Genomic DNA, 13,343 nt, shown 5'->3' with positions numbered 1-13,343 from the left:
GGAACTATGCTAGGATGCAGACTTTCATCTTTTCTTGGCTAAGTACCTTTACTTTGGAAACCCACTCTCTGAATACGCTTATGTCGATCCAAACTCTGCAAATACTTAGGTGTCCAGGAGACACAAACAACTGCTCTAGGTGGGAAGAGTTCTAGGTTCCTAGGATTTTGGACTTGACATTTCCAGATTAAAGGTGTGGCTGTGCAGACACCCCAACATTGAAAAATCTGAAACCAGAAGCACCTCTGGTCCCAGATATTATTTCCAGTACGGGACACTATACATACCTGTATGCTGGTTCAATGAGTGCAGAAATCCTGAGTATCTGAGTGGTTTTTTTTGTCTGTTTGTTTATTTTTGTCATTTGTGGTGTTTTTGAGATTTTATTTTTATATCTGTCTGTGCAAGTATATGTGGGTGCCCTTGGAGGCCAGCTGGAGTTTCAGCTGCTTGGTGTGGGAACTGAACTCAGGTCCTTTGGAACTTGGGTCCTCTGGAAGAGCAGTGCTATTAACCCCTGAGCCATCTCTCCAGCCGCCCCCTGCCGTGTTGTTTTTAGGACCTACTGGGGAGGCAGGTTATGGCTCATGGGACCCTCACTCTTTTTATCACCAGGGACCCGACTGAACCACTTTCCTCAAGGGCACTTGTCTATGGGTGGGCCAGTGTCGTCACTTCACAGCTCGATACTCTAGCCTGTTCCCTCCACTGCCACCTGCCATGCCCTGTGCACCCGTCCGTAGTCCAGGGTGACCGACACCCCTGGTGGTTGGCTCTCGAGAACACAGATGGCATCATCCCCTGAAGTTCACCGCTACCTTCTCTGTTCTGAGCTTCATCCTTTCAGGCAGTCACCGGCTTTTATTTGGGAAAGCCGGAGATCATGGCCATGGAGGAAGCGGGCCTGGAAGGACAAGTGAGGCCAGTGAGAGCTGCCTGGGAGGAGAGGGTGGTGAGGTGCACCCTAGATGACTCCATCACACTGCCTTGGTCCTCTCCAGCAGCCCAGGCTGGGCAGCTTCCTGCCCCAGCTGAGTGTGACGTGGCTCATAGTGGAACCTTCATTTATATTACGCAAAGTCCAAGAAACTGTCCCCGAGTATACGGCCCACTGTCTGGAGACTAAAATTCCTTTAGTGTGAGCCTTACTCCCCAGGATTCCCCTGCAGTCCAGACCACAGGGTCTGCCTTGGGAGGGGATCCAGATTTGTTGTTCTAGCAAAAAGAAACCGGAGCTCACGTCGAGTAAGCTCGGAATCAGATCTCGGCCCGGGGAAACACTGCCAGATGCTTAATTGTGCTCCAATTACACAGAATGCTCCAGAACGGCTGCTCTGGGCAGAGCAACAGGGACGGCCATTATTACATTTGGACAGCCCTGTTCAGCTGCATGTGATCTCTGCGCTCTGGGTCTCCTTGAGAGCTGCCAGCCCATCCTAAGACTGAAGACAGTGGCTGCTCATGCCATGTGTAACAGCCACGAGGGCAGGGGGCTCCTGAAACTTCTGGTCCAGTGGGAAATACCCCCCCCCCCTTCCTTTCTCTCCCTACCCTGTAGTAAGTGCTGAAAGAAAGCTATGACTGGCTGTAAGAGGGTTCAAATGTTGGTTCAGGAAGACATTTGAAGAGAGGCCATCAGACCCAGTGAGTCAACGGAGGGACCCTTGAGGGGATGTGGTGATCATTCCCGGGAATGGGGTCAGCCATGGCCGAAGGGACCTGCGTGGTGGGACACAGAGTAGCCAGTAGGAGGCAGTGTTGCTGGAAGAGAATGGGGGCAGGATGAGAGCAGAGGGGCCTGGAGAGACACCAAGGAATCTGCACGTGACCCTGTTTTGTGGGATAGCACTGAACACAGGGGTGTGGCCTCTGCTAGAGTCAGGAGGCTCCTCGGAGGGGGAGAGGAGCCTTGGCCAGGCAGCGAGAGAAGGCAGCTTCCTGAGTTTCCTGAAGGTGGGGACCACAGGATGCTGCACTGCTGCATCCAATGTGGGTGCAGGAGGCGTCTGACGCAGCAGCAGCAGCAGAAGCAGCCGCCGCAGCCGGGGAGCTGGACTGAGCCGTGGTCTGACTTGGCTCCGCCTTTCTCCCCCTCCACTGCAGCCTGCCCCCCCCCCCAGACCTTCAGTGAGCCCACCACCTGAACAAACACGCGGCCTGCCACTTGAGCCAGGGGCTCCAGCCAGAGGCTCTGATCCTGCTGGATGGACACGGGCTCCTTCGGACAGCTCCTCGCTGGTTCCCATTCTCTTGCCAACTCTGCATTTCGAGGGCCCAACTTTGAAGTCTTTCCATCTGCACAGTACAGGCAGCCCGAGCAGACATGGCAAGGGCTGCTGTGGGAGGCACAGCAGCCTGGAGTGACTGGGAACTGCACACAGCTTCGTGTGTGACGGGCAGAGGGGGCCCACGACTCCGCCAAGGATCTACGCTTTACTTGTTCCATCTGGAAACTTTCAAGTGTGTTTGTTTTTTTATTTTTTCACTTCTTTCGCTTATTTGAGAAAGGGCCGTCACTATTCGATCTGGCTGGCCTGGAACTCAGAGATCAGCCTGCCTCTGCCTCCCGAGTGCAGGGATTAAAGGTGTGCGCCACCACACTTGGCTCTCACCACGCTCTTTTAAGTCTACATCTAATTCCCATGTGACTAGAATCTCCGTGATCTAATTGCTAATCAAGTGTACCCAAGAACTTTGAAAATGAAGGTGGAGAGTAGGTGTAGGCCACAACCCTAACACCAGTACTTGCTTGTGTCCTGGCCTTCCTTCCGTCAGTCTTCTGAGTGGCAAAAGGTAGGCAGGCAGAGATGAGAACTGGGGCAGGAAGAAGTCAAGACTTCTGTGATGGCACTGTGGGTTAAATCCATGCAAAATGCCCTCTGCATCCGAAGGCTCATAGTTATGATGGTGGGCCGTGGAGGCACACGAGGTTCACTGATGTGGTCCCCAAATTCAAGGGCCCATCGGAACCACCCAGAGAACAAACCACAACACTGGACCTTGAGAATGAGTCCCAGAGGTCCTCTTTGCAGATCTAGGACAGACGGGCCCACAGGGCGGACAACTGTCTCTCTCAGTGTGCCCAGCTCTGAGTGGCGTACAGGAGGAGGGACTAAACCAGATTAGCCCTGGGCAAACTGAGTCGGAGGACCCGTCTGGTGTAGCCTCCCACCCCACCCCACCCCCCCGCCGCTTTAGCACTCCCAGGTGGTGAGATGCAGGCTTCAGCCCTTCCTCCACCACAAGCTGAGGTCCAGGAGGAGTTTGGGGGGCAGGGCAGTACATGCTGCCAAGCCCAGAGGCAGTCAATATTCCCCAGGAAGCCACTCCCTCCACCCCTAAGATCTACCTCTGCATCCTCCAGCATAGCAGGTGATCATGATCAGTAATAATTAAAAAGTGTTGATCAGCTTGTCTGGGTGGGGACAGCAGACTTGTTGGTATTTCGGGGCCAAGTTTCCCAGCAGCCCCCAACTGGGCACAGCTGAGCTTAGGCTTCTGTGAGCTGCAGGGTATTTGGAATAAAGGCTCAACCTTGGAGAAGTATTAATGAAAATGTCACAGGCACTAAAGTCAAAGCAGATGTGAAGCCAGCTACACGGGCAGACCTAGCTGATAAGAAGCAGCCCGGGAGAGAACAAAACCTCTTGAGATTAGGTCAAGGACAGACGGGGGGTGGGGGGGGCACCCAGGGGTCCCCCATGGCAACTCAGGGGAGGCTGTCGTTCCTGCGGAACAAGCTGACATTTCTGTGCTGCTGTGTTATATATTGACATCCTGACAGGGCAGCGTTTGGAGGCCTCCACATCAGCAAATAAATATTACGTCTCCATCTTCAGCTAAGCAGAGCTGTGGTGCATTCCTATTACTTCATGTGGATTAACCATCTGGAAGTTGAATCAAGCCACAGAGTAAAGAATGGGATCCAATTTTGCATTCACCAAAATAAGCCGTACTAGTCTCAATTTATGGCAGATGGTTATGCAGTCTCAGCGGGCCAAAGAATCTCTCTGCAAAAGAATAAAGTTCATGCCAATTACTGTAATAGGAACCGGTACAACAACTGTGTGGGGCTAAGATCGCATTGATTGCTGTACAGCTCATAAACTGCGGGGGACCGGGGAGCAACGGGCACCCAGTTAATTCATTAAGATAACAGGAGAGAAACGAGAGCACACGCAGTCATAAAGCAGAAATGTTTCCCTGCAAAATGGGAGAGAGCTGAGTGGCCGCTGCCGGGTCATGCCATAGGCAGGGGCAGGAAACGGTTAAAGGCAGGAGGCAGGCTAGCGTGGAATGGGTTGGAATGGGTTAAATTCCGAGCCTCTTCTGTTCCATTCATTCAAAACAGACCTATGGGCTCTCGGGTCTCAGAAACTGGAATGAGACCACTGTGGGTGGAGCCTAGGGGTGAGTGGCAGGAATGAAAGGGGAGGGGGTACGACAGGCGTCTGCCCAGGGGGCCCTGCACTCACTCCTTTGGGAAGGGTCCTTGGGCTGCTGGAAACCCAGGGAGCTAACTGTCCAGGGCAGCCTGGGGAGAACAGTGCACTGTGAGGATGAACCCTTTGGGCTCTCCCTGACCTAGCTAAGGGTTTTCAGAGACCTCCTGTGAGTCTGGCTTCACAGTCCCCAGCTCCTACTCCCAGCTCTGCCCTCTGTGTCCTGGTGGGCTGGAGGCAGTCTCAGGTTGTAGACACTGCTTGTCTTCTATAGAATGTTGGCTCGGTGTTTACATCTGCCTTTAAATAAAAGCTGCTGGATTCAAGAATGCTGGTGTTTGGGTCTTATAACAGGGTGACCAATGACCTCTGTTTGTCCAGGACTGTCCTGGTTTTAGCACTGAAGTCTGGCCTCCCAGGAATACTTGGTCCTGGGTAAAGTGGGATGGCTGGTGACTCTAGCTAAGAGCCCAACCAGGGCACAAAGGGTTGTTTTCATGTTCCCTGTCACAGAGCCATGTTCCATGTTGGTGCTGACTACTCAGACTTCCACTGGCAGGACACCAAGGCTCTGAGGGGCCAAGGCTTCATTCTGGGCCTATTGTTAAGTAGAGGGGCAGGCATGGGATGCATGTGCTAAATGCCAAAGCCTCTGACCCAGCATGATCTCTTGCAGTATGAGTGGCCAGGTCCAGTCTATGACTCCATGGTGTCAACCACACTTACAGGGTTCACTAACAGGACAGGGGCAGCAACAGTAATCCCACTGAGCAAACGTGGGGGTCACCTCCCAGCACCCTGGGACGGTGGCTGCCAGATACATCATGACAGTCTTGGGGGAGAGAGATCTAGTGTGGGATGTGAAATCCAGGGCAGTGGAGAAGTCCAGCCATGGGCAGCACTGATATGCACAGGTGCTGGCCTCAGTCTCACAAAAGGAGAGCCAGTCACTCAAGCAGGGCTAAGAGGAAGACTGAAATCCCATTAGATGTCTGGACCCTGTGGTGATATTGCGTTCCCCAAAATATTGTGCACCCTAATAAACTTATCTAGGGTCAGAGAACAGAACAGCCACTAGATATAGAGGCCAGAAAATGGTGGCACACACACCTTTAATCCTAGCATTCTGGAGGCAGAGATCCATTCGGATCTCTGTGAGTTCAAAGCTACACTGGAAACAGCCAGGCATGGTGACTCACGCCTTTAATCCCAGGAAGTGATGGCAGAAAGCAGAAAGGTATACATATAAGGCGTGAAAACCAGGAAGTAGAGCCTGGTTAAGCTTTTAGGCTTTTGAGCAGCAGTTCAGCTGAGTTCACCCTGGATGAGGACTCAGAGGCTTCCAGTCTGCGGAAACAGGACCAGCTGAGGAATTGGCAAGGTGAGGTGGCTGTGACTTGTTCTGCTTCTCTGATCTTCCAGCATTCACCCCAATACCCAGCTCTAGGTTTTTTGTTTTTTGTTTTTTTGAGCTGAGGATCGAACCCAGGGCCTTGTGCTTGCGAGGCAAGCACTCTACCACTGAGCTAAATCCCCAACCCCCCAGGTTTTTTGTGGTTTTTTTTGTTTTTGTTTTTGTTTTTATGGTTTTTCGAGACAGGGTTTCTCTGTGTAGCTTTGCGCCTCTCCTGGAACTCACTTGGTAGCCCAGGCTGGCCTCGAACTCACAGAGATCCGCCTGGCTCTGCCTCCCGAGTGCTGGGATTAAAGGCGTGCGCCACCACCGCCCAGCCAGGTTTGTTTTTATTAATAAAACCTTTTAAGATTCCTGCTACAGGACCCCACATAGCAGGACACTGAGTTCATGGCCCACTAGATGCCCGACCGACATTGTCCCCAGCCAGAGAAGGCAACGCTGGCCAGACATTTAGGGGAGGGTCTCCAGGCCTCGGGTGGTTACAGGTAAAGCTATAACACCTTGGTAAAGTGGGACAGCCCTGCCCACAGCCTCACTACTGCTCCCTCCAGGTGTTCACAGGCCAGTTGTTCCCCACCACACCCCCATCCCCTGACTGCTGTCAAACACACTTAGAGGGGACACATAACAGGTTCCTGGAGACTGCTCATGGCCCACAGCACCAACACAAAGCCAGTTGGGGGAGGGGGAGGGGAGGAGGGAGACAAGGTGATACTGGGCAGGGACCTCAGCAGGGGGAGAATGTTGCCCAACCTTTCCTGTGAGGCCTCTAAGTGTGGAATCTTAGAACAGATCTGGCTGCTCACACTTTGCTAAGAGGCCATGCTGGGTGAGGGGCTCTGGTGTCTAGCACATACCTCCCATACCTGCCCCTTCTACTTACAGAATATGCCTGAGGGTTTCTATGCCACCACGGGGAAGCTCAGCTCTGCCTCAGAGGACTTTAGGAGCAAATGCCTTTGTTTTTTTTTTTTTTTTTTCAAATGCTCTTAAGATGCTGGTGGCACACACCTTTAATCCCAGCACCCAGGGTGGGAGGCAGAGGCAGGAAGATCTCTGTGAGTTTGAGGCCAGCCTGGTCTACAGAGTGAGTTCCAGGACAGCCAAAGATATACAGAGAAACCAAACCAACCAACCAGACAACAAGACAAAACAACAACAACAAAAAAAGGCTGAGCATTGAGGCTGTTGCCACAGGCTTAGAATTCTGAACTGGGAACTGTGGTCTGGACAAGCAGATGATCTGCGGGACCCTTGCTCAGAAGGCAACCTGCTTCCATCTCCCCCTCTCCCGCCAGGACAGGGTTTCTCTTTGTAGCCCTGGCTGTCCTGGAACTCACTCTGCAGACCACGTTGGTTTGGAACTCACAGAGATTTACCTGCCTCTGCCTCCCAGGTACTGGGAGTACAGGCGTGCGCCACCACCACCCGGTTCTGCCTCCATTTTTAGTAGATGTAAAAACAGTGTCACCTGCCTTCCAGGCGACTGTCAAGCCGCAAAGCTGGCGAGGCCTACTTGGATGGCAGTGCTGGTGGACATTAGCATTGTTTTTGAAATCAGACGATGACAATTATTAACAAGGTGTCACCCGGCCCATGTGGAGCCACACCCCTCACCCTGTGATGCTCAAGGCTACCTGCCTGCTACAGGGGCAGCACAGGGCAGCTGCCCAAGACTATATAGCCCCCAAATTTCAACGAACACCTGGTCCTTTACCTTGCCAGCCCCAGTTCTAAACAAAGGAACAGCCGCTGTGGACTACAGCTGTCCTGGGGCCTTACACAGGTCCTCTCCTGCAAGGGCACATGGGAGTGGAGGCTAGCACACACCTTGGAGGGCAAGTGGGCACAGCACCTCTGGGTGGGTTAGAAAGTGAGAGTCTTGCTAAAACGATGCTATTGGCATTCAGGGATGCAGGGAGCCATCTTGCCATGGGCCACCCAGAGTGGAAGCTTGTTTTCACCGTGAGCTACTCCTGTAGAGCTCCTCCACGCCTCCCACGGCCTGAACTGTACTGCTATTTTGCTATCAACATACGACAAAGGATCAACACACGGGCAGCATGTCAGACACCTCACAGCTCCTCAGAAACTAAGGCAGACTCCACCAGAAGCCAGGGCACAAAGCCCAGGTTAACAAGTTGGGGGCACCACAGTAGAAGACAGTGCACCTCAAGAATTTAAGCAGCATGCTCTTCAACGCCTTCGGTGAACTCACTGTAGCGCCATCTTGCACCTGGGTTTGTGCTGGCTGGAAATGAAATGCGTTCAACTATTCCTCTGAGTATCTTGGCTAGGGAAGCCGACTGCCATTGGCTCTGCCAGTTGGCACCAGAATGAGGCACCTATTGGCGGCGACTGGCATTCTGGATCTCATGGAGTCAGGAACACAGCACCACCACAGGGGTTCTAGAGAGCTGCGTGTGGCAGAGCCCAAGACTATCCATACAGGGTGCTACACTTCTGACCACTGGTCAGACCTGCCTTCCCATGAAGGCTCTGGGGGTCACACTATATGAAGGCCACTGGCTGTTTCCGCATGAAGCAGAGACAGACATACAGTTGTCAGAGAAACTGTGACACAAGGTCTCACATACTGCGTAGCCCTTAAAACAAAGCAGTGTTTTAGTGTGCAGCTATGGTGGATACAGACGACAGAACTCCCTATGTGGCTCAAGACAGCCTTGACCTGACGAGGGACACGCCTGTCTCCCGAGTGCTAGGTTGAAAGGTGTGCACCACCACACCCAGTGAGCTTCTCTCTCATGTGGAGTTCGTGGTCCTCTTCCTGAGTTGAGGGCGTTCAGAACACAGCTTGGACTGAAAGACCAAGGGCAGCATGGGCTCATCCAGGAACACTCTTTGAGACTGGGGGACCAGCTAGGCTTCCTGACTAGGGAGGCCGTGAGTGATGCACCCACATTCTGGAGATGGACTCTGAAGCCTCTAGCTTGGGTAACTGAGGAGGAAGGAGAAAGGGTAGACTTAGTGCTCCCCGGACAGCTGCCAGAGCTGCTGCCCCTTCTGTTGCGGGTTGAGGGAAGAGATTAGATCTTGTTCCTCCTCTCCTAGACCCCAAGAGTAAGGTGTCTTGTCACTGGACTGGCAGACATCTGCTGTGGGAAAAATGACATTCATGATTGAAACTTCCATTACAAGAGGCGACTTTGAGGCACAGCATGACACCTGCCCCTGAGGAGTCCCCACACTAACTTAGTCTGTGAAATATGAGATTTAAGGGTGCCATCCGTCAGCCAATGGTGATGGCCAACCAGGAGTGAACTGTGGCAGAGAGGCCCCTCCACGATAAACAGCTTCCTGAAGGAGAGGACGTGGGTTTTCTGGGCCCTCTCCTGCTTTTCAAGTGAGAGTGCACCAAGACAGATGCATAGAAAGACGACGGACGGGAAAGTGGCATCTGAAAAGGTTTTCTTGTCTAGGGTGCATCTATTGTCAGGTTGGCCTCTAGCATGACGAAGCATTCACTCAGGATATGGAGTTGCAAAGGCTGGCTTTCGGACGGCCAGAGGACCGTGGTGGGAATGGAGACATTCTTAATCCAGTCACATCTGAACTCAGGATTTAACTCAGCAGAAGAGAAGAACACACAAGGTAGTCACTAAGGTTCCTTGTGTGAAATTTCAGTCTCTGAGAGGGGAAGCCTGTTAGAGTGCAGGAGGCTGGTTTTGTCAGAATGAGGCTGTTCCGAATGCCTCTCCAGCAAAGAAGCCCTGCACCATGGCAACACCAGACAGATGAATGGATGATCACCACAGGAAGGTTCAGGAACATCCACCTTTCCCACTTTTCTGATGTAACCTGCTCGAGGGGATGTGAAGTCAACTGCAGTTGCATATTGTTTTCATGCCAGGTAACATGACCAGAGTGTATGGGCGGGTCTGCCCAAGGCATCCCAGAGACAAGACGGGCTGGGGCTTGGTTTCCACTGCTCTTCTTCCTTCCCAGTCACACCAATCTAGGCTCTAGAATCCTGCAACTCCACAGACCCTCTGAGATTCACCTCCTGTGAATCTTCCGGTGGCTCTACTGATCTAAGAGCAAGGTCAGCAAGTTCTCCATTGGATGGCTGGGGAGCTCCAGTGTGTCCTCAAGACAGAGGCTGAATACCTCTTACCTCCTGAGACATGTCTGCAGGGACTGGGCTGGGACACCTGAAACACCATCAAGGTGAGGGGACAGGAGGTGTGAGCAGCCTTGGACACACGAGGAGGCAGCAGCATGGAAAGTGAATGGACAGAAGGCCAGGGAAGGGGGCTGCCATCTGTCACAAGGGTGCGAAGTCTCACCTGCCTGGGCCTGTGCTCTCCAGGGCAGAGCAGAAGACGTGAGGAGTTCTTAGGGCTCCTGGGGTCGCAGCTGCTGGGACTGCTTGCCCAGTGAGTCTGTAACATCTCTTCTCCAACACCACTCCTGAGGGCATCACACCAACTTGTGTTGTACCTGTTCCTATCTGTCTGTCTCCCACACTGGACTGCACATCTGCACCCCCACCCCCACCCCCCCAGAACTCCGCTGAGCGCCAGGGGCCTGTGTACAAACACTCAGGTGGATACACACAAGACACAAGGTCACCACGCATGCTGATGTTGTAGCTGAACAGAACACCAAGAAAGGAACCTCAAACACCCTGGAAACACGCTGCACACTAAGTTGCTCGGTCAGTAGGCCTTGTCTCAAAAACAGAGCACAGCAGAAATGACCAAGTTCTACAGGACAAGTATCTAGGAGCCACGATGTCGAGACAGTCAAGACGTAACAGCAAAGCCCGACAAAGCACTTAAAAACAAAGTTTTCTGTATTTTCTTTCCTTTAAAAATATTTTTTTACAAACTCTGAGGCTAACAGTACCCAGCTTCCAGTAAGGACAGGAAATCACCTCTGAAACTATGTGACAACCGGACGGCAAAGGCCCATGTCAAGAACAAGCCACCTCACAGGGCCAGCAAAACACCAAGACCCTCAGTGTCGTCTTCTCAGAGTGGGGCCGCTGGAAAGCCAGAGTCCAAGTGGCCTGCACTGCCCCAAGCAAGTGGTACCAGGGAAACAGCCATTCAAGCACACAAGGGCATTTTGTGATCAAATTTATTTTTGTTTCAATTTCACTTACTTTGTTTTACTGTAATTTACACAAGAGACTGCCAAGTCAACGGGTATTTTACATTCACCACACATCCCCTCAATCTCCACAGTTGTTACAAAAACATTAGAGTCCACACCAGGCTCTCACTTCCTTGTGTGCCCAAGCTCCCAATGAGACTGCAGATGTGCTTGAGTTAGTTTCATTGGGGGAGAGACTGGGTTCTCCAGTGCCTGGGGTTGGCGATGACCCTTCAGGTGACTGTTCCACTGATGTGACCAAGCCCATCTCCCAACAGTGCCCATGAAATGAACAGAGAGGGCACACAGGACCCAGGGCCTGTTGCGGAGGATGACAGGGAATTGTTGTAATGCAGTGGGAAGCTCTGTCATCGCTCCCACGGGAACACAGGACATGGGAGGAGGGGCATGGAGGGCAAGACTGTCAGCAAAGGGGTTACTAATGGGCTGACTGCAGGGGTGATGTGTTGGGGGGGGGGGATGGAGGACTGTGGGGTAGTGTGTTAAGAAGACAGTGTGTGACCTGAAGGCTTCAACAGTATGATTCTGGTCAGGCTTCTAGGACTGACAAGGGAAAAGACAGAAAAGTTGATAAAAAAAAAAAAAAATCTTACCTAGCTACAATTCTTTAAAAAAAAAAAAAAAAAAAAGAAGAGGAGGAAGAGAAGGGGAGGGAGAGAGGGAAGAGGAGGGGGGAGGAGGAGGAGGAGGAGGAGGAGGAGGAGGAGGAAGCAGTGTAGGCAGCAATGCTGAGGATCTAGCTGGGCCTCAGGACAGTGACAGCCCTGTACCACATGGAAACTGCCCCTAGCTCCATCAGCATTTCCCCCTGGCTTGGACTGCAACAGGAAAAGAGTTAAACGTCACTGCTCTCCCACCTGTGAGCTCAGAGCAACACAGACGGTCTGCACAGCCTCCACACAAGACCTGCACGGCCCGCAGGGCTCCTGGGGTCGCAGGGTCACTTCCTTTACCGTAGCCTTGTTTGCTTAGCCAGAGCCTGAATATCGTCTAGTGTTTATTAGAAATCACAAACCGTCATCACTGTGTTTTGCTAGATTTGATGTAGAAAAATACTTGAAATTCAAAATACAAAAATCCAATAAAAAGTGGCAATTTTAAAAAAAGGATTTCCCCACCCCTCGGGCAAACTAGTAAAGAGCTTTACTTTGACTCCTTACTTGTTGGGTATTGTTGGATTTGGCTGGAAGATAGTGGCCACCCAGAAATAAATAGTTATAAATACATCCAGAGCTGACTTTCTAGATTCACTGGAGTATCTAAAAATTTGAAGAAATCGTTCTGTAGGAGTCTGTTGCTGATGGGATGAAAATAAAAGTGTATGTGTGGTGACTCGAGAAAACAGAAACATAACCAAAGACTACACACACTGGTCCACACCTGGCATTCAGGAATCACGCCAGCCAGCACCACATGGCACCACATGGCAGTCCATTTATCCATCAAGGGCATCACATTGATGATTATTAAAATCTGTTCCAGGTATATATATTGAAAATATTTTCTTTAGTATTTTTGCTGAAGATCGGTACAGTACTTTGGAGAAATTGTACTGATCCCTTCAATGTTTTGCATGTACATATATACACTTTTGTGTATCTAGGCCTGTAGCCATATGTGTTTTTCATACAGCTACAGACATACACACATATACACACAAACCTGTGTGTGTGTATGTGTGTGTGTGCACACGTGCGCTTGAGTCATCACTGAGAGACACTGGTGGTGTCTTCACTCGTCACAGGCCGCACTTGTTCCCCTCACCTGGCCTTGACTCCGTAGCTGTAAAGAAAAGAAGCACACAGCAAGTTAGGTCCAGGCTCTCCTGAGACACTCAATATGGAAAAAATCAGATAGAAAATGTTCCCCAAACTACTGCACCCTAAAACTTTGTTTCTGTTTAAAGACTGGCCATGCTAAAGGCAAAACATTTTATTTCATCACAGAGAAAAGTAAATTCGAAGCAGGAACAAATCACAGAAAGTTAGTACTTAAAGTGGCAATAATTGAAAAAACCAAAAACAACAACAACAACAAAAAAAAACAAACCCAAAAACAAAAAAAAATCCGGTTTTTGTTTTATTTTGAATGAAATATAAATAACTTTGGGGCAATCTGAGAAGTGTTCCTCAATTCTTTTTGGCATAGCAGCTCCTCTTCATGACCGAACACCTCTACTTAGTCCATGGGGGAAGGCAGCGCCGTTAAAAGCGAGCAGCCAGGAGGCTCAGTGCAGGTCTGGGTACAGGGCCCTGCTCTGTCCTTACTCACATCTGCACACAAGAGGAGGTTCTGCTGCTCTTGTTCTCTGTCTACGCCTGTGGGGTGGAGGTGGACACTCTGTT

The 13,343-nt window shown here is 51.3% G+C and overlaps 1 protein-coding gene across 1 annotated transcript in view; it reads right to left on the bottom strand.

The window, feature by feature from the left end:
- Positions 1 to 10,946: 10,946 nt before the first annotated feature.
- Positions 10,947 to 13,343, bottom strand: part of Pitpnb (phosphatidylinositol transfer protein beta) — a 53,259-nt gene continuing 50,862 nt past the window's right edge. Inside the window, exon 11 of the mRNA XM_052754920.1 lies at positions 10,947 to 12,780. Within this exon, the coding sequence (XP_052610880.1) occupies positions 12,730 to 12,780 (51 nt within the window). The 3' untranslated portion in view covers positions 10,947 to 12,729. The remainder of the gene's footprint in view (positions 12,781 to 13,343) is intronic.

The sequence above is a fragment of the Peromyscus californicus genome, unplaced genomic scaffold, assembly GCF_007827085.1.
Source record: "Peromyscus californicus insignis strain IS unplaced genomic scaffold, ASM782708v3 Scaffold_2__1_contigs__length_46816999, whole genome shotgun sequence".
Lineage (NCBI taxonomy): Eukaryota > Metazoa > Chordata > Mammalia > Rodentia > Cricetidae > Peromyscus > Peromyscus californicus.
This window is presented reverse-complemented; position numbering and strand designations above follow the sequence as displayed.